The sequence below is a fragment of the Symphalangus syndactylus genome, chromosome 5 (genome assembly GCF_028878055.3).
Source record: "Symphalangus syndactylus isolate Jambi chromosome 5, NHGRI_mSymSyn1-v2.1_pri, whole genome shotgun sequence".
Taxonomy (NCBI): Eukaryota; Metazoa; Chordata; class Mammalia; order Primates; family Hylobatidae; genus Symphalangus; species Symphalangus syndactylus.
In genome coordinates, this window is record NC_072427.2 from 145131826 (window position 1) to 145152439 (window position 20614).

Consider the following 20614-nt stretch of genomic DNA (forward strand, 5'->3'; position numbering starts at 1 on the left):
GGCACATGGTGCAAGCTGTTGGTGGATCTACCATTCTGGGGTTTGGAGGATGGTGGCCCTCTTCTCATAGCTCCACTAGGTGGTGCCCCAATAGGGACATTGTGTGGGGGCTCCAACTCCACATTTCCCTTCTGCACTGCCCTAGCAGAGGTTCTCCATGAGGGTCCTGCCCCTGCAGCAAACTTTTGCGTGGGCATCCAGGCATTTCCATACATCCTCTGAAATCTAGGCAGAGGTTCCCAAGCCTTAATTCTTGACTTCTGTGTACCCACAGGTTCAACACCACACAGAAGCTGCCAAGGCTTGGGGCTCTCACCCTCTGAAGCAACAGCCCAAGCTGTACCTTGGCCCTTTTAATCACAGCTGGAGCAGCTGGGACACAGGGCACCAAGTCCCTAGATTGCACATAGCAGAGGGACCCTGCACCCAGCCCATGAAACCATTTTTTCCTCCTAAACCTCTGGGTCTGTGATGGAAGGGGCTGCCTCAAAGTTCTCTGACATGCCCTGGAGACATTTTCCTCATTGTCTTGGTGATTAACATTCGGCTCCTTGTTACTTATGCAAATTTCTGCAGCTGGCTAGAATTTCTCCTCAGAAAATGGGATTTTCTATTCTATCACATTGTCAGGCTGCAAATTTTCCAAACTTTTATGTGCTGTTTCTCTTTTAAAACTGAATGCCTTTAACAGCACCCAAGTCACCTCTTGAATGCTTTGCTGCTGAGAAATTTCTTTGCCAGATACCCTAAATCATCTCCCTCAAGTTCAAAGTTCTACAGATCTCTAGGGCAGGGGCAAATGCCACCAGTCTCTTTGCTAAAACATAACAAGAGTCACTTTTGCTCCAGTTCCCAACAAGTTTCTCATCTCCATCTGAGACCACTTCAGTCTGGATTTCATTGTTCATATCATTATCAGCTTTTTGGTCAAAGTCATTCAACAAGTCTCTAGGGAGTTTCAAACTTTCCTACAGTTTCCTGTCTTCTTCTGAACCCTCCTAACTGTTCCAACTTCTGCCTGTTACCCAGTTCCAAAATCACTTCCACGTTTTGGGCTGTCTTTTCAGTAGCACCCCACTCCTGTTACCAATTTACTGTATTAATCTGTTTTCATGCTGCTGATAAAGACATACATGAAACTGGGCAATTTACAAAAGAAAGAGGTTTAATGGACTTACAGTTCCAAGTGACTGGGGAGGCCTCCCAATCATGGTGGAAGGCAAGGAGGAACAAGTCACATCTTACGTGGATGGTGGCAGGCAGAGAGACCTTGTGCAGGGAAACTCCCCCTTATAAAACCATCAGATCTCATGAGACTTATTCATTATTATGAGAACAACATGGGAAAGACCTGGCCCTATGATTCAGTTACCTCCCACTGGGTCCCTCCCACAACACATGGGAATTCAAGATGATATTTGGGTGGCAACACAGCCAAACCATATCAAGTGGGAAATGACACACCACAATTTATATTTTTTAAAAACGCCTCCTAGGAGATTCTAATGTGCTCTCTGGTTTGAGAACCACTGATCTGCTTATTTTGATTCATGCTGACTTCTTTATATTAAAGTCCTAAATGTATGTCTTTTTTTCTGGGTTATTTATGTGTTTTATTAATCTATCTCTCTGTTTTTCAGTGTGTGTGGGGGGGGGGAGGGGTGTTTAGGCTTTGTAAAACATTTATGCCTGATACAGGCCTCTCCATACCAAACTTTGCTTTGTTTTTTTAGAACGAGAGATTACTGCATGTTGGAGTATTACCAGTTCCCTTTCTCATCTTGCTGGGGCCCTAAGTTTTCAAAATCAACTACAAAATCTCTCTCTGAACTCCTCTTTTCAGTCCTCTCATTCATATAGGTCTCAAAGATCATAGAAGAGCCCCCTAAACACATTTTCTCCACATCCTCACCACCCATTCATTCCCAGAACCACCCTGCCCTCTGGCCACTACACTATAGCTATTCTTTCTATGACGAGTGACCTCCATGTTTCCCATATCTGCTACGTATTTTTTTCCTGACTTCTCATCAGATTTTAGCCCAGCTGTTGTCCATGCCCCTCTCCTTTGCTTCCACAACAGCACAAACTCTTGGTTCCCCTTTTACTTCTCTAGTTTTTCCTTCTTAGGCCCTCTTTGAGTTTCCTCCTGGACCCCAATTCCTCTTCTTTCATGTAGCCGTTACCCATTGGAACTCCATGCATTCTTTCCTAGGCCCTCTTTTCCTCTCTTCTTTTTTTCCTTTTTGTTCATTTTTTCCTCTTTCTCTCTTATTCACTTTCAAGCTTTCAATATTATCTAATGACTCCCAAATATTTATCTCTGGTCCAGACTTCCCTTATGAGTCCTAAGAAGTGTACAACCAAATGCTTATTTCTAATATTCTACTTAAAAGTCACACTGGCATCTCAAATCAAAATGTCCAGAACAACTCATCATCTCCTCTTGATTTCTCCTTCTCCTTCTTACCTTCTACAACCACTGTGTCCTGTTGGTTCAATCTCCTCAAGGTTTCCAATACATTTTTTTTCTTTTTTTTACTGTCACTACTGTAATCCAAAAAATGATTATGAAATTATTAGTTTCACAATTGATATTCTCATATGTATTTATTATCACCTGCAATTTATTACTCAATGGCTGCAAAAATAATACTAGTTTTTACTTTTCAATTTGAAATGATTAGAAGTTCACAAGTAGTTCCAAAAATAGTGTAGAATCCAATGTAACAATTACCAATTTTCCGAATGGGAACATGTAAATAACTGTAGCAAATTATCCAAATGATAAAACTGACAATGGCACAGTATAATTAACTAGAATGTAGAGCTTCCTGGGATTTCAGTTTTTGCATTCACACATTATCTTTTTCCTCTCTGTGCATAGTTCTTTGATATTTTATCACATGTATAGACTCATATAATTATCACCACAGTCAAGATACAGAATTGTCTGTCACCATAAAGGAACTCCCTCATGATACCCCTTCAAAGTCACACCTTCTCCCTGTTCCTACTAGTAAACACTGATCTATTTTGTGTCTCTCTAATTTTGCCATTTTGGAAATATTATACAGATGGAACCACACAGCATGTAACCTTTTGAGACAGGCTTTTTCCACTCAGCATAAAGTCCTTAAGTTCCATCTAAGTGTTGCATGTAGCAATAATTTGTTCCTTCTTATTGCTAAGTAGTATTCCAAATAATGTTTTTTTCTAAAATACAAAATGGACCATGTCACTCTACTTAAAGCACTTCAGTGATACTTAGAATAAAACAAACAATGTTTGGCATGGCCTAAAGGCTCATTATGATCTGCCTCTCGCCTACCTGCACAGTGCCATCTCTTCATGTTTTCTCCTCTCTTGTTACTATCCAGGCCCACTGACCTTCCAGTTCTGAGAATGTATCAAGCTCTGTTCTCATCTAAGGCCTGGATATTCCTCCTCTCTTGCCTTGTGCCTGTGCCCACCTTTATCTAGTCAGCTGCTACTCATCATTTGCTTAAATACTGTTTACTTAGAGAAACTTTTTTTGACTTCCTTCCTATTGCACTTTTTTTATAGCACCCTAAACTTCTTCTTCATAGCAAAACATATTTAATAATTTTTATGATTAATTATTTAGCGTCTGGGTGAATGACTTGGAAAAAGGCTTGCCCCCCTCAAGGAATGATGTGTTAACTAGATTGTAGAAGTGGAAGAAGTAGAGCTGTCTCGAATGGACAGTTCAGTCACAGAGTAAAATTCAGGCAAGAATTAGCAACTCAGGTCTTCTGTGTGGTCGGCAGAACATAAAGGCAGTGGGTTCAGGGGTGTGAATGAAGTAGGAATGAAGTAGAGTGGAGCAGGATGATGGTCAGTAAAGAGGCTTTCGACCTTTGTGGTTGCATTTATCTGGGAGGCTTTTATATTAGTAGCAAGAGCTCAGTAATCAGAGTATAAAGCAAAATTTCAGTCTCACTTAGGATTGATTTAGGCAAAGAGAGGACAACAAGGCTCCATTGACTTGTGTGGCATTCAGATGAGGGGTCCAGATTTGAGAGGGTTTTGTTAATAGGCATGAGTAAGTGGGCAGATTTGGGGAAGTGGATAAAGGCTACATCTTCCCCAAATTGGGGAGTATGTAAGATAAATAGAATGAAGAGGACTGAGACTGCTGATCTCCGTAATGCCCCCATCAGAATTGGTTCAGGAACTGGGTGGAAATTAGCCAGCATATAAGTGATATCAGTGGAACCAGTACAAGGAGCTGAAAAATTTAGAGACAGAAGAAATCAGGCAGGTGCTGATACATTTTCCCTGATAAGTACCATACCACTATGTAGCATTCTTTCCATTTCTATACCTTACTTTATAGCATTATGCTATTTGATTTATCGGTTTAAATCTCTCTTTCTCAACATGATTGTTAAATTCAGATATCTACTGGCAGCTGTACTATTTCTGCTGTCAAATGACACCTAGTTGAAGTATAAGAAGTTTTAAATCCTGCATTAACTTTTTGATTAACTCCCTCTCTGTACATAGAGTATACTTACATCTACAAATATTACAAATATTTAGATGAAAGATTTTTTGTTTCATTTTGTTACTTTTGGTTATACATGTTTACCTGATTGATACAGCTATGTGACTGTTTCCCAACTGGAAAGGCAGATGAAGAAGGAAGGGAGGAAGAGGGAGACTAACACATATTGATGGTCTGCAACGGCTCTGGTAATGTTCTAGGTATTTTACAGAAATTATGCTGTATAGCTCTCAACAACCCTGGTAGGTAGATATCATCAGCAGCACTTTACATAAGGGAAAACACCTTCACAAAGTTAAAATACCTTATACAAAGTCATAATGAATGATAGGAATGAGATTCAAACGGAAGCCAAACTCTAAAGTCCCTTGTCTTACCATGATAGCACAGGAAATTGTATGCAGGGTAAGGGTAGGAATAGATACCTATCAGATTCCAGGGCTGCCATGATATGGGAGGAAAATGCGGATGAAAGGAAGCCTCCAAAATTTGGGAGCTCTTGCAGGCACAAGGAGAGGTAGCATAACTGGCTGAGGGTACTTATTGATTGGCATGCCCGTTTTCCAGTTGATAAACTTCCTACTGCTCTCTGCAGTTCTTTATTACCCTGAGGAGACATGCACGTTTCCTGCTCCCTAAACTAGGAAGGCAAGGAATAGCAAGGTCAGGTGACATGCTTCCGGATGCTGAATGAATCACCCACCAAACCAGAACTAGAACTTCCAACCTCTCACTTTGTTATTACAGCACTAAGTCAGGGCTGACTCCACTTCCCTTAATTCCTGGACTGCTCAGCTCTGAACCATGCTGACCCACTCCCTAGGGAGGGGAAACTGCCCTTGGATCCTGGCTGTGCAGAATGAGGCAGGAGGTTATGTGTTCCCAGAGGTGTCTTTTTCCTCTTGCCAGGAGTTTGTTATTGTTTACCTGGAATTACATTCTACATATAGAACTTTTATAGTGACACACTGTATGGCACAGCACTGAGGTAAACAGGAGCTGAGTTAGCTTTCTGATGGTGAAACCTCATGTCCACATCTCTCTGTCTGCCTGGGCCTGGGACTCATTTATCAGAGAATGAGAAAGTGTGTGTATGTATATATGCGCCCCTACAGCCTGTTGTAGCCTGTCCTCCTTCAGTCCTCCTCAGCTTGGGCCCTCCTCTGCCAGAGGGCAGTGTGTTAGACACGCTGGAAGAGTGGCCAGAAAACAAAACAGATCTCCTCACTTACTGGGGGAGACTTGCAAGAGAGTTTTAGAGAACCCAAAATCTTCCTTAGAAGGAAAAACCCAGCAGGCTGAATACCAAAGAAGAGGGCTGATCCTTGGAAATGCAGGTCACTGACAACAGTAGGAACAAGGTATTTGAAAGCAGCCCCAGCCCGTCTTCTGGCGCATTAATCAGGTAGGAAAAGGAGACACAGATGGATCAGAGATAATCCTGTGCTGAGTGGGGGTGGCGTTCTGAGTTCTCGGCTTTTCCCTCTCACTGATAGCCCTTATTCTAAGCTGGGGAATCTGAGGAGCTGGGAAAATTGTTATTGATCAGGAATCCCAGGAAGAGAAAATAATCAGCAGGAGAATATTTAATTTAAGATATGCTATTTCTGGGCTTTTGTTTGAAACCGGTAGGTGAAGGATTATGGAATTGGGCACATACAAAATAGCAAGATAATTATAATAAAAATAAGCTGTTTTGAATTTGTATAATACCTCCAAGGAAATAAAATGTGTTTATCCATGAAACCATATTTAAAATTTGATGCTGTTTGTAAGTATCTGTGAGCACTGCATTTCTTACCTAGATGTTATGGGGCCTGTCTTGCAATCAGTTTGCTCCTCTACAAAGTAAACTTTTGTGAGGTACCAGGATATAGATTAAGCTTCCTCATCTCAACTGTATATCACATATGTTTCAGGAATCTCTAGAGACAGGTAAAAATAGAAGCAAGAAAAACTGATAGCCCTCAGATTTCATAATCTGGTGAGTACCAGTGAGTCAAAAGATCTGTTGAAACAGGCTCAGGACTCGTAGGCACCATGGTGGAAAGGGGTTCCCCTTTGAGAACCCATTTGAAACACTTTCTCTAGGGTTTCAAACTTCATTTTGATCCCTGGGTCTCTAGGAAGTGGGAGAGGGCAAAGATCAGAATAAGCACAATTTCTCAATATCTGAGAAGAGTGAGAGGACGAGATAACCTCTCTTAGGTAACCTCCTCCCTGCCCCACCCACACTAAGAGATATCACAGGGCATAAGGCAAGTTATCTACACAAATACGCTTCTCTGGATTTAAAAATAATCACCTCTCCATTGTGCCCTTCCATGCACTCTGTGTCCTCTTGCTGGTTTGTTTCCCTAGAAAGGTAGAGCCTGGGGCACTGAGAGAGACAGCACGAAGACCCTAATTCCTAAGCCAGTGCCCTGTCCCCTGCAATTTCTGGCCTCTTCCTGACCCTCATGCTCACAGTGAAAGATGGCTAGTCCTAAGAACCAGGCGTTTTTACTCAAAAAGCGGAAGATAGAAATAGGATTGGGGATCAGACCCAGGAAAATGAACAAAGAAAACAACCCAAGATGGTATAATCTGGTGAATACTAGGAAAAAAATTCTGATTCTACTTCTATTTTCAGAATATACTTTAAAGACAGACATGCAGATGTCATCTATGTTCCTATGAGGTTCCTGTATGGACACCCTTACAGGCAGATTCAATTCATCCATTCTTTCCAAATTAGAGTGTATTTGTTAGTAAAATTTGGTTTCAGCCTTGTGGTTTCCATGATTCTTTTGGATTCTAATGTAATTCCTTCTTGACTTTGTTGGTCTTGCTCATTTGAAAGACAAGTATATATGCACAACGAAGTAGTATAAAGGACATTGGGTTTGTAAGTAAAAGACCTGGGTGTGCAACCTTGCTCTGCCTTTTTTTAAAAAAGTGGCTAATTTGGTGGGGTACGGTGGCTCATGCCTGTAATCCCAGCACGTTGGGAGGCCAAGTCAGGTGGATAACCTGAGGTCAGGAGTTTGAGACCAGCCTGGCCAACATGGTGAAACCCCATCTCTACTAAAAATACGAAAATTAGCTGGGTGTGGTGGCATGCACCTGTAATCCCAGCTATTTGGGAGGCTGAGGCAGGAGAATTGCTGGAACCTGGGAGGCGGAGGTTGCAGTGAGCCGAGATCACGCCGTTGCACTCCAGCCTGGGCCGACAACAGCGAGACTCCATCTCAAAAAAAAAAAAAAAAAAGTGGCCAATTTATAACTTAATCACTGATTCATAACTTAATCTCTCAGTTTCTGCCTTGCCTTCTTTGTATGAAAGTGCCTAGCACAATACCTGGCACACCGTAGTTGCTAAACACAGGTTTATTAGATCTGAAAACAGGAAGCTTGTTTTATAGGATGTTGGTAACAAGTAATTCTCAGATTCCCTAGATCTGAGCATTGTTCTCTATCTCACTTCCAAATTAATATATTCAGCCCATTAAACATGTTTTTTGTTTGTTTTGGTTTTGTTTTTTGTTTTTGTTTTTTTTCCAGATAGCTCAAGGGTAAGGGTGAAAGACTAACTATACAAGAAGGCAGACTGTTTCAGGCTAGGGGCTGCTACCTCCATATATTTTACCCTCCTCACTTTTAGTCTTTGAGTCCTCTGCCCCATAGCCCAAAGCCATTAATAACTTCCTTGACCCATATGGCAGCCACCTGGGAGAGTGGATCACTTGTCTATCTAAAAAGAACATGGCTGGAAGATCCACATGTGTTGATAAGCAAGCAGTAAGGTTGCAGGTGAGGCTGGCACAACAGATTTAACTGTACCTTACTGGAACAGGGCCAGATGTTATACTGAATTCAACCATGGAATTTTTTATCACACATAAGCAAGCAGAGTGTAGGAAATCTGATTTTAGAAGTCTTATATCTAGGTATATTTTGGTAAGAAGAGTTTACTCTGGAAAGTCATGGGTAAATTGCAGATTGTGTCCAGGAGACTGTATTGTGCTAACTGAAAAGAAATGCCACTTAATAAGAGTTGTGTTATGGCTGCAAATAGAATATAGTGTGAACTAAAATAGATGCCTAAATGCAGTGTGACACTATGCTTGTACTGTATGTGTAAAAGTTTAGAGAATTAATATTACTATTTAGTTCAATTTTGTTATAGTTATATTCATGAGCTTTTATGGTCTTCAGACTATAGTCTTGTAAAGATTTAGCGTGGACTTTACTCCTCATTTCACTTTCATTCTCCTCCCCTTTGTATCTCCTTCATTGCACTGTTTCTCCTCAGGATTCTCAATGAAAGAGGGGAGTTAAACCTTTAACATGCTAAGAGAAAGTGTGAAGCAACTGATAAGAGAAAAATTAAGGAATGATAACTACAAGTGAGGCAATATTATTGTTCTAATTAGAACCCTGCCTGAAGAGATTTGGCTCTGTAGATATAGGATTATGTAAACTAGAGGCAAAGTATATACAAACATATTTTACAACTATCAAACATATTTATCAGAATAAAGTATATTGCAATTTCACTAGACCCTTGATTCCAATGCCATGGATTTCATTATTCATAACATTAAATAGAGAACTGTGGATAATGCTTTACATTGTTAAGAATTTTACAGTTCAGCTAAGAGAAGAAGCAGTAGTCTACATATTTTTTTTTACATAGTGGGAAAAGTATTTAGATATAATGAAAGGGAGTGGAGTATTGGTCAGATTGAACAGGAATCTTGGCCAGAAGTATCCTTCTAGTAGTCAGGTGGGCCAGAGTTGAACCCATGGGAAAAGTCATCCTAGAGGGTTTTGGCATTAAGGCATGCCTTTTCTCAGCTTGACAGAGTGGGCAGGCCAAGCCATGTGGTTTCTGAGTATGAATTTCAAGCTAAAAAGTGATCTAGAGAGGAATATTGCTGTTACAAGTAAATATAAGCATCCTCTGATGTATGAGTTTTGGTGGCCTCTGTGTGGTGAGGTTTCCCACATTAGCTTTCATGGATATGTGGGTATGCCCAGTGTGTATGCCTTAAAAATCCTAGAATCAGCCGGGTGCGGTGGCTCAGGCCTGTAATCCCAGCACTTTGGGAGGCCGAGGCAGGTGGATCACAAGGTCAGGAGATCGAGACCATCCTGGCTAACACAGTGAAACCCCCTCTCTACTAAAAATACAGAAAATTAGCCGGGTGTGCGTGTTGGTGGGCGCCTGTAGTCCCAGCTACTTGGGAGGCTGAGGCAGGAGAATGGTGTGAACCTGGGAGGCGGAGCTTGCAGTAAACAGAGATCATGCCACTGCACTCCAGCTGGGTGACAGAGCGAGACCCCGTCTCAAAAAAAAAAAAAAAAAAAATTCCTAGACTCATCTGGTACACTCCATATGCCTCTACCTAAACTGTAACCATTAGAAAGGGCTTATTGTATACACATATGGAAAGCAATTTCATTGAGTGGGCCTCATCATTCTATACATTTATCTCCTTGCTCTAGCATCCAATTTCATTGGGCTGCGAGATATCAATAAGCCTTGCCTCTTTAAACTACTTATGTACAAATAAAAGTGATGGTGAGAACCTGGCTCAGGAAATGCAGTAGCAGGCCATATTGCATCCAAAGGTGAGTGCTGTGTAATAGGTGTGATAGTTAGTGTAAGGGTATAAGCATGAGTTTGAGTTATCAGGGATCGGTGTGTTTGGCCTGGTGCCTATAGTTGAGTATGGATGGCCCTCTATGAGCAGTTCACTGTATCCATGTGGGGGTACACGTACACATGGCTTCAAACGACTCCCTTCAGTATGTATTAGTGGGTGTGTAGTTTGTTTTCTGGGCAGAGCTCACGAGTCTGTGCTAGCTGCTGACTGACCCTTTTTTCCACCTGTGCTGTGGTAAGAGAATGTGCTGAGAACCTCCTCCTCAGAAAGCCAAACTGGTTAAACTGGCTGCTCCCTGAATGAAAACAATTACTTCTGATAATCCACTAAAAAGGAAGCAAAGGAAAGGAAAATAAGAATGACAATAGCAGTGATAACTTTTCTAATAGCCTTCCTGAATTCACCCTGCTGATCCAACGTTTTATTTTTCAGAATTTCTCCTTTGTGCCACTCTTTTAAGGTCTGTTTTTTGAAAGTTTCATCGCTAGTGCTAGTCCTTCCATATGGCCTCGTGAATTGTGGAAGCTTTCTCAGCCACATTTCTCCTTGCCTTTTTGGTTTACACACTGGATACAGAGGACTTTGCTATCTAACTATTCATCGACTTCTTAGATCCCAGTCTAAGAATAAGAATAAGGATAAGAATTTCCCTCTTCTGTGCCGATTTTCCACCTGCTGGCTACTTTGCTGTCTACCTGGGCTTCAGTCAACCAACCACACAGTTTTGTTTCTCTTGAGTTGTAAGGGAATTGTTTAACTATTGAACCCATATACGAGTTCATGGTGCTCCAGGAAGAGTGGAAAACAGGTAAGGCAGCATCTGGGAGACTTCTTTACATAGGTCTTTCAGGCACTGAGAGATTCTGCCTCAGTAAGTAATGCTGTGGTTATTAGTATCAGTAATAAAAACAATGCATAATGTAATGATAGAGGACAGCATAATATGGCTAATGTAATACCTGTACAACACAGTAGCATATTATATAAGCTATACTTCTGATTTTTGTTTTATGTTTTTATCAAGTCACTACAAAACTGGATCACATATTTAGACTTATTTAGCAGAAAATCACCATATTTTCTTTCAAGTTAATCAGAATTAAAGAAGTAGGCTTTGTTGACTATAGAACCATGGGAGTGTCTTGTCAAGCAAAGGCAAAATATACATTTAGGAGAAGGTATGGGACAGTGGTAAACATGAGCTCTCTTTGGAAAGAAAGAACCAAGTTTCTGGCGGTGTTATCTGAAATATGTACTGATTATATTATATAGACTTAACAGTGATACACGTAAAGAATCCCTTGCCAGACAAACAAGAAACTAATCACTAGAGTCTACTTGGAGGAGACTGGAGGAGAGTTAAGAACTGGATAAATGGAGAAGAATGGGGTAGGAGAAAGATTTTTATGCTATACAATTTTACATTTCTATTTTTTAATCATATGAATGTATTTTCTTTTTATTTAAAAGAGAAAGAGAAGGTGGCTTGGTACTGATATTTCCTTTATAGCCTGGTAGCAATGAGTGTCCGTGTCTATATCTGATATGAGCAGAGGAAGCACCTTGAAGCTCTGAGGGATGAGGAATTAAATAGTTTTTATTCATAAATGCTGTCTGTTCATTGCTTGTGAGGGTGTGGATATTTCAGAGAAATAAAGCAAATATGTAACTCATATCCTTTGACCTTTGTCAATTTTTTATTCGTTATCTGAATTAACTGTGTGTAAAAATGAAATTAAATGTTTTCTTTAGAGCTAGACATGGTAGCTCATGCCTGCAATTCCAGAGACTCTGGAGGCTGAGGCAGGAGGATTAATTGAACCCAAGAGTTTGAGAATTAAATGAGCCGTGATCACACCACTGCACTCAAGCCTGGACTACAGAGCAAGAGCCCAACTTCGAAAAATGTTTTGCTTAAAAAATGTGATGCACAGCTAAAAAAATATATTAGACATGCTGAATACTGTAGGGGAGGTAGATCATGCCCACATAACCCATGGATCACAGTTCAGATGGATGTTGTGAATCTGTACTTGATCATGGGAGCAGAAGTCTCGGGTGGGAGGAGAGACTTTAAAATAATTTCAATAACAGTTGAATGAAAGGACAAGAGCAGATCAGAGCTGTCTTTGCTGTATAATAGAGAAAAGAGAAATGCTGAGAGGAAGAGAAGGTTGGGAGGGTTCTTCCAACCTGAATATGAGCTAGGTAGATAGAGATAAACGGATGACTCAAAGAGGCAGCCATTTACTTAACTAGTGATCTGTAGAGGCGGTTTAAAATTCTCTGTGTAGTTCATTTATTTTTTTCATTCATTTTATTTTATTTTTTTCAAAAACCACTCAATCCTTAGGAATTACTCACAGCTGTGCTGTGTGCATTCTCTGTGGGCCTAGCAAGGAAGGGGACAGCCCTGTGGCAATGGGCATGACACGGATGCTCCTGGAATGCAGTCTCAGTGACAAGTTGTGTGGTAAGTACAGATTCCACAGATGTCTATCCCCTGATTTTAGAATTATGAAGGCTAAGGTCCGGATAGATTCTAGAAGGAGGATGATTTGATTTCCAGTAGAAATGAAGACAGCGGTGATAAAAGGATGGGGGCTAGAGGCCACTGTCTTTTTGAGGAGAGGGTAAGTGCTAATCAGTGATCCAGATGCTGCATCTTCAATCTTGGTGAGAAACTTCCAGAAGCAACATCATGCACATTTGATGGGCTAAGAAACAGAGTCACTGGGGTTTCTGATTGGAGAGTTGCTCCCAGCAGTGTTTCTGTTGAATGGAAGTAGAGGAGATGGTAGAAGAGATGACCTTGTCATGTATGATGAGCTGAGAGCTGGCGGGTGGGGGAAATTGCATGAACACCAGGTTAGGCTTCTTCTTCATTCTCTTCTCTTCCTGTGTGATCGCCTACCCAGTCATCCAGGAGAAGCAGTATGAAGTGATTATCGTCCCAACTTTGTTGGTTACTATCTTCCTCATCCTTCTTGGGGTCATCCTGTGGCTTTTTATCAGAGAACAAAGAACTCAACAGCAGCGTCCTGGACCTCGAGGTAAAGCTCAAACTTTGGGACTGGGCAGGGGCTTAAAGAAGATGGAGATTAGGAAAAAGTATGGTCTAAGTTTCAATGAGCCCATGTCTAGGAGTCTAGGTACCTGCAATGAGAAAGGCATGGGTTCCCTCCCATGGAGTTGAGAGGGGGATGATCTCTTTTCTAGGAAGTCCCGAGTTGGAATTCAACACGTGCTTACTGACTGAAAAAAGAGTGTGCAAGAAAAACCTCATATAACCTGTTTCTATTCCCACTGGACTATCAAAACTTTGACTGTATGAGTGCCTAAGGACCTAGGAGAAAGACCTAAGGGGGCAAAGTCTAAGGCTTTATTAACATCCTAGGAGGATGACATATCACCCTATGATACATTCCATTCCTAATCTTTGCCTCCAGGATATATGATGGAAAGGAGGGGCCTTCATATTATAATAGTCTTTGAAGTGCTAAGTGGATGATAACAGTCTGTTCTGGAGTTCCACTGAGCATATAATAAAAGGGAATCAGTTCATAGATGAAACTCAGGGTAAAAAAAAGGAAAAAGAAAACTCTCATAATGATATGAAACTCTATAGTGGCTAATCCTTAGTTTTTCTTTAAATTCTATCCCAATTGTCTTATACTTCACTTTTATAGAAAACTTCTCAAACAAGTTGTTTAAACTCACTCCTACTACTTCTACTCATCACATTCTCTTTTGAACCCACTAAAATAAGGTTTTTATCTCTACCACTTCGCCAAAACAAGTCTTTCCAAGGTCATCAATGACAGCTGCGTTGACAAGTCCAATGATCAATTCTTAGTCTTCGTCTTACTTGATCTGTCAAAAGCATTTGAAACAATTTTGAACTTTCTCTTTCTTGAAATACTTAAAACAACTAAAGCCACTTCCTAAATGCTATAATTTTTAGTCTTATGGATTCAAATACGTTTTCTATTCCAATGATAGTCCCTTGAACTCGATTCTCATATTAAACCACCTACTGCACAGTTTCAATAGAATACAAATCTCATATGTAATATGACCAAAACAAAGGTCCTGAAATTCTCTCACAAACGTCCTCCCCAAATAGTTTTGCCTGTCTTAGTAAATGGCAAGTCCTGTCTTCTGTTTTCAGTCTCAAACCTTGAAGATATCCTTCACTCCCTTCTTTCTCTCACAGTCCATATCTAATCTATAAGTAAACACTTTAACCCTATTTTCAAAATAAACCCAAGTTACTCTCACATCTCACAGATCACTGCAACACACTCTTAACATTCCCTGCTTCTGCCCCTACTCCTTTATAGAAAGGCCAGAATGAGTCTTTTAATACAATCAGTCCTGTTAGTTATCTGCTTGAAATCTCTCTTCCACACACACACATGCAGTAGGCTCCCACCTTGCTCAGAATGAAAAATGACAAAATTCTTTCCATGGCCTTACATGATCTGGGCCTCCCTGGCCTTATCTCCTACTACCCTCCGATGATCCCACTTGGTTCCAGCTACACTGGCTTCCTTGCTATTTCTCAACTATTCCAGGTATGCTCCCTGCTTAATGCTTTTGCAATTTTTGCTTCCTTTGCCTACAATACTCTCCCTAACACACCAGCATGGTTTGCTCCCTAGTTGTTTCCAGGCCTTTCTCAAAGGTTATCTCATCAGAAAGGCCTTTCTTGACCTTCATATATAACACAGGTGACTGATTCACTGATGATTCTTCTCCCTACCGCCTTTTTTTTTTTTTTTAAAGAGATGGAGTCTCGCTATGTTGCTCAGGCTGAATGCTAATTCCTGGGCTCAGGAGATCCTCCTGCCTTGGCCTCCCCAATAGCTAGGATTACAGGCTCATGGCACCACACTCAGCTTTTTCTCCATCTTTTGTTTTCCTCCACAACATTAATTGCTTGATATATTATTACCTGCTTCCTCTCCCCTACCAGTAGAAAGTAATCTTCATGTGAATCTGGACTTTCCCTGTTCCCAACACTTAGAACAGTACCTGGCATGTAATAGGTGATGTTTGTTGAATAAATGAATAAATGTAGATGTAATAAGAAGGATAAACCTCTCTTTTTTGCTGGCCAAGGGAGGGAGAGGGTACCAGAAGACTTTTTTGACCAAGACTCAAGGAAATATGAAATAACTTGACTTTTGGGGTAACTCGAAGGAGGAAGAATAACCATAGCTTAAAGCTGATTAATTATCCATACCTTTCCTCCAACTTCGAAAGCCATTTGTCTGATTTAAATGACAGTTCTCACTGGCAGTTACCTCCACCTTTAGGCATCTGTGGTTTGGATACCGATTCAGGAACTTCCCTAATTGTCTCCATACCACACTCATGGGAAGTACTTAATTGTAACCCAAAGGAAGGAAGGCAGAAAGGAAGTGTCATGACCGCTTTCCTGGGGTCCTTCTTGAGTTGTCCTAAGAAGTAATGGGGATTATTATAAAGGTTCTACAAACCTGGCATTGATACTGATTTGTAGAGAAGCATCAGAAGACAACTCCACATTGGCCAAAGAGAAAACTGCTGAAGGAACCTCCTTGCCAATTTGTTTCAGGGTCTGCTTCCCGGGAATCCCCAGGGCAGGGAAAAACTGGTTGACGTCATCTCTCTGTTCTAGACATTGCCCCTGTCCCTCCACCTAGGGACCTAAGCTGGGAAGCAGGACATGGAGGAAATGTGGCTTTGCCACTTAAGGAGACATCTGTGGAAAACTTTCTGGGAGTTACCACACCTGCCCTGGCTAAGCTGCAGGTGCCACGGGAGCAACTCTCTGAAGTTCTGGAGCAGATTTGCAATGGTAGCTGTGGGCCCATCTTTCGAGCCAATATGAACACTGGGGACCCTTCTAAGCCCAAGAGTGTTATTCTCAAGGCTTTAAAAGGTAAAACAAGAAGTGTTTGACTCCCCTTCCCCTAACAGTAAATATTAACAGGATTTGCAAACATTGAGATGTTAACTAACAGATAGTTGTGATCACAACTGTGTACAGAAGAAGGAAATAGAGTGGAAACTTGAGACAGAAATGTTTTTCTTGGTGTCTTTTTTTTAATTACACAAATTGTTTATTTGTGAATCCTTACCAAATCTCCAAATAATAACTAAAATGACTACCACAAATAAGTATAACGTTATGATGAGTAAGATGTTAGCTGTGGGTTTTCACACAGCCTTTATTGTGTTGAGGTACATTCCTTCCGTACTTAGTTTGTGTAGTGTTTTTATCATGAAAGGATATTGGATTTTATCAAATGCCTTTTTTGCATTGATTGAAATGATCATATGATGTTTATCCTTTATTCTGTTAATGGGGTATGTTACTGAATTGATTTGCATATGTTAAAACATCTTTGCATCCTAGGTTCCCTAGCTCTTCTTTGCCGATTGAGGCTGTTAAAACAGATTTTTTCACAATGGATGTTACTTGGACTAGGATTCTGAGGTTGTTTCCTCATTTTAGTTTATTCTTTGATACCCTTTCCTAATATTATATTTCTTTTTTTTTTTTGAGACAGAGTGTTGCTGTTGTCACCAGGCTGGAGTGCAATGGTGCCATCTGGGCTCCCTGCAACCTCCGCCTCCAAGGTTTAAGTGATTCTCCTGCCTCAGCCTCCCAAGTAGCTGGGATTACAGCCGTGTGCCACCATGGCCAGCTAATTTTTGTATTATTAGTAGAAACGGGGTTTCACCATATTGGCCAGGCCAGTCTCGAACTCCTGACCTCAGGTGATCTACCAGCCTCAACCTCCCAAAGTGCTGGGATTACAGGTGTGAGCCATCACGCCCAGCTTACATTATATTTCTTTCTCTCAATCTCTCTCTCTCCTCTTCATGATATGGGCCAGTAATTGTGGATACATAGAACAAGGATAAGACAAGCAAGGATATTAATCCAAAGGACTAGACAGTGATAACTTCTTAATGCAAACAGACTATCTATTTAGGCAGATGAAAGCCTATCCAGTTCTAATAATTATGATTCTGTGTTACCTTTGATAAAAGATCAGTGACATTAAGCATCATCTTCTTCTAATCGGTCCCCTTTGTGCTTATTTTTGCCTGCATTCACTCCCATGTGGGGAGAATTACCGTCTTAAGTTGCCTCCTGCTCCCTGCCTCCCACTCATCAAGGATGCACTGACTGCTCACTGCCTGGCTCTTTCGTCCTCTACAGAACCAGCTGGGCTCCATGAGGTACAAGATTTCTTAGGGCGAATCCAATTCCATCATTACCTGGGGAAACACAAGAACCTGGTGCAGCTGGAAGGCTGCTGCACTGAGGAGCTGCCACTCTATATGGTGTTGGAGGATGTGGCCCATGGGGACCTGCTCAGCTTTCTCTGGACCTGTCGGCGGGTGAGCAGTAGGGCAGAGGTATTAGGAGGTTAAGGCTCGACCTTGTTGCTTAGCTTTTCACATGTCAGTTAGTGTGACAAATGACAAAATGCAGAAACATTAGAATAGCATGACAGAATAATGGAGTATGACCATATAATAGAACTTTTTGTAATTATAGAAATGTTCTGGCCGGGCGCGGTGGCTCACACTTGTAATCCCAGCACTTTGGGAGGCCGAGGCGGGCGAATCACGAGGTCAGGAGATCGAGACCACGATGAAACCCCGTCTCTACTAAAAATACAAAAAATTAGCCGGGCGTGGTGGCGGGCGCCTGTAGTCCCAGCTACTCGGAGAGGCTGAGGCTGGAGAATGGCGTGAACCTGGGAGGCGGAGCTTGCAGTGAGCCGAGATTGCGCCACTTCACTCCAGCCTGGGAGACAGAGCAAGACTCCGTCTCAAAAAAAAAAAAAAAAAAAAAAAAAAAGAAATGTTCTATAACTGCTCCATCCAATATGATAAGCCACTAATCACAGATGGCTTCTAGACACTTGAAGTGTGGCTGATGTGATGGAGAAACTAAATTTTAAATCTTATTTAATTTTAAGTAATATAAGTTATAATAGCCACATGTGGCTACTGAGCACAGAGTGGACAGTACAAGTTTAGAGCATGGACTTTAGGCTTCACCTCCTACTAGTTATGTGACTTTGAGCAAGTCACGTTTCTGATCCTGAGTTTTCTGAATCTGTAAAACAGGAGTAATAATTATTATAAAAAATACAAGAAATTGTGTATGTGAAAACATACCAGTGGTTGGTACAGAGTAAGCACTCAAAATGGTAGCTGTTATAAGAATAATTATATAACAACATGAGTATTTTTGGTAATGATTATAATTTTGTTGTGGTTATTAAGTGTGTTTTCCATTCTGTAACACCACCGTAATATGTTGGGCAAAGTTAGGGAGAAATTTAGCTTGTAAAGCTTTTGTAGCTCAAATTCATGTTTTTTCAAATTAAAACGTTCAGAAATTTTTAGCCTCAAATGGACGTTCTTTTCCTTAAAATTTCCCTTGTTCTATATTCCTCTTTCAGAAGTGCTACCTGTTTCCCTAGTTTCTCACTTGCTAGTGAGCAAGTTTAATATTCTTTGAACCTCCTTCATATGCTGATTATTGTACAACTGAATGTGTATGAGAAAGGGACCCTGTTATTGTCTTCCATCCTGTATTGTCAATAGGACAATTGCAAGTATTTAGTATTTTTAAACTTTTTAAAGAGGTCACTCATCTAAAACTTGTTTTGTCCTCCAACTGCACTAGCTTCTTTCCATTTTTAAAAAATACCACGCGTCTCTATTTCAGATTATCTTTATATGTTTTTCTTGTTCCACCAAACTTCTCTCTTCTCTTCTTTTCGTAGTTAATGTCCACTCATCCTTCAGATCTCATCAATTTCCCTGTCCCTGCAACTCAATCAACTCTCTTCTGCCCATCATCATATGCTTTCTTAGCACTTTGTACATTTCCTTTATGGCATTTACAGATATGTAACCATTTATTTATGTGTAATTATTTGATTCTGATTCACATGTGCCTGTCACACAATAAGCTCCAGAAGGCAGCAGCCATGCTATTTTACTCATGCTTGTATTCCAAGTTCCTAACATGGAATAAGGGACATTTCAGGCATTCAATAAAGATGCATTCAGTTCATGTGCTAAATTAATCATGAACACATGTGTGCTCACATGTGCATACACACACAAGCACACACACAGAGCCCTAGAAAAATTGCTGCTTTATTCAGTGGGTAGTCTTATTTATACTTGTCTTACCTGCTATTCATCTATATCTGTCATTGTTTTTCCAGTCCAATGGATCATTTTATTTATCTGCCTATCTGAAAATCTCCCACATCAGCCTCACTTTGAACACTAGTCCTTATATTTTTCTTAGCTTTGATAACTGCGTTTCAGAGTATCTCTGCCCAACTTTCTTTCTTTTCCAAATCTGTGAGTGCTATTTTGATATAATGGCATTTTTTCCCTGTCTCTTTAGGATGTGATGACTATGGATGGTCTTCTCTATGATCTCACAGAAAAACAAGTATATCACATCGGAAAGCAGGTCCTTTTGGCGCTGGTAAGACGAGGCAAAATGACAACTGATGGTGTGACATTTCCTTGTTAGCCTTGTTTTTGATGCCATATTTCTCATATTAATATTCTCAAGTGGTGTATATGTTTTAAAGAGAATTAGATAGAAGTTGGGGGCAGAAACTCAAGCATGGATAAATTGTTTTTAGTCCTTTCTTTAGGGATTTATCTAGATAACTTACTACACTATTGATAATTTCAGGAAGAAAGTAGTCAACTTAGGGTTTATACAAGGAACAAGAAGGATTTTAAAGATTTTTCAGTCTTAAAAGTCAACAGCCACAGCCAAGAGGTATACGCCCATTTACCTGATACTTTTACATCCCTGTATGCACTAATAATAGAATTAAAAGAGACAGATAGGGAAGCATGTAGGGAGAAGATACAGAAAGAGAAACTGAATGGGTGAAAGGTGACAGAACCAGAAGGAAATATGCAATTTTATACCTGAAAAACAAAAAAACTAGTTCAGAACATGTTTGGTTGGAGACTTGCTTTGATACTGAATGTGACGGGGAGTACATATATAATTATAAAATGATTAAGGAACAAGTGGAAAAGGATGAATGAGAAGAGCAACAGTTGGATAATTCCTTTATTTTAAAACAACTTAAATATTTGTTTATTTATTTATTTATTTTTTTGAGACGGAGTCTTGCTCAGTTGCCCAGGCTGGAGTGCAGTGGCACTATCTCAGCTCACTGGAAGCTCCACCTCCTGGGTTCACACCATTCTCCTGCCTCAGCCTCCCGAGTAGCTGGGACCACAGGCATGGGCCAACACGCCCGGCTAATTTTTTCGTATTTTTAGTAGAGAGGGAGTTTCACTGTGTTAGCCAGGATGGTCTCAATCTCCTGACCTCGTGATCCGCCCACCTCGGCCTCCCAAAGTG

The 20614-nt window shown here is 40.7% G+C and overlaps 1 protein-coding gene across 2 annotated transcripts in view; it reads left to right on the forward strand.

Moving 5' to 3' along the window:
• Positions 1 to 20614, forward strand: part of STYK1 (serine/threonine/tyrosine kinase 1) — a 52547-nt gene that overhangs the window by 24274 nt on the left and 7659 nt on the right. Inside the window, exons 2-7 of one of the 2 annotated variants that reach the window (XM_063640782.1) lie at positions 11455 to 11571; positions 12536 to 12655; positions 13101 to 13235; positions 15848 to 16111; positions 17402 to 17583; positions 19625 to 19708. In XM_063640782.1, coding sequence (XP_063496852.1) covers positions 12604 to 12655; positions 13101 to 13235; positions 15848 to 16111; positions 17402 to 17583; positions 19625 to 19708 — 717 coding nt within the window. In that variant the 5' untranslated portion in view covers positions 11455 to 11571; positions 12536 to 12603. The remainder of the gene's footprint in view (positions 1 to 11454; positions 11572 to 12535; positions 12656 to 13100; positions 13236 to 15847; positions 16112 to 17401; positions 17584 to 19624; positions 19709 to 20614) is intronic. The other variant, XM_055277000.2, reaches the window with a different exon arrangement.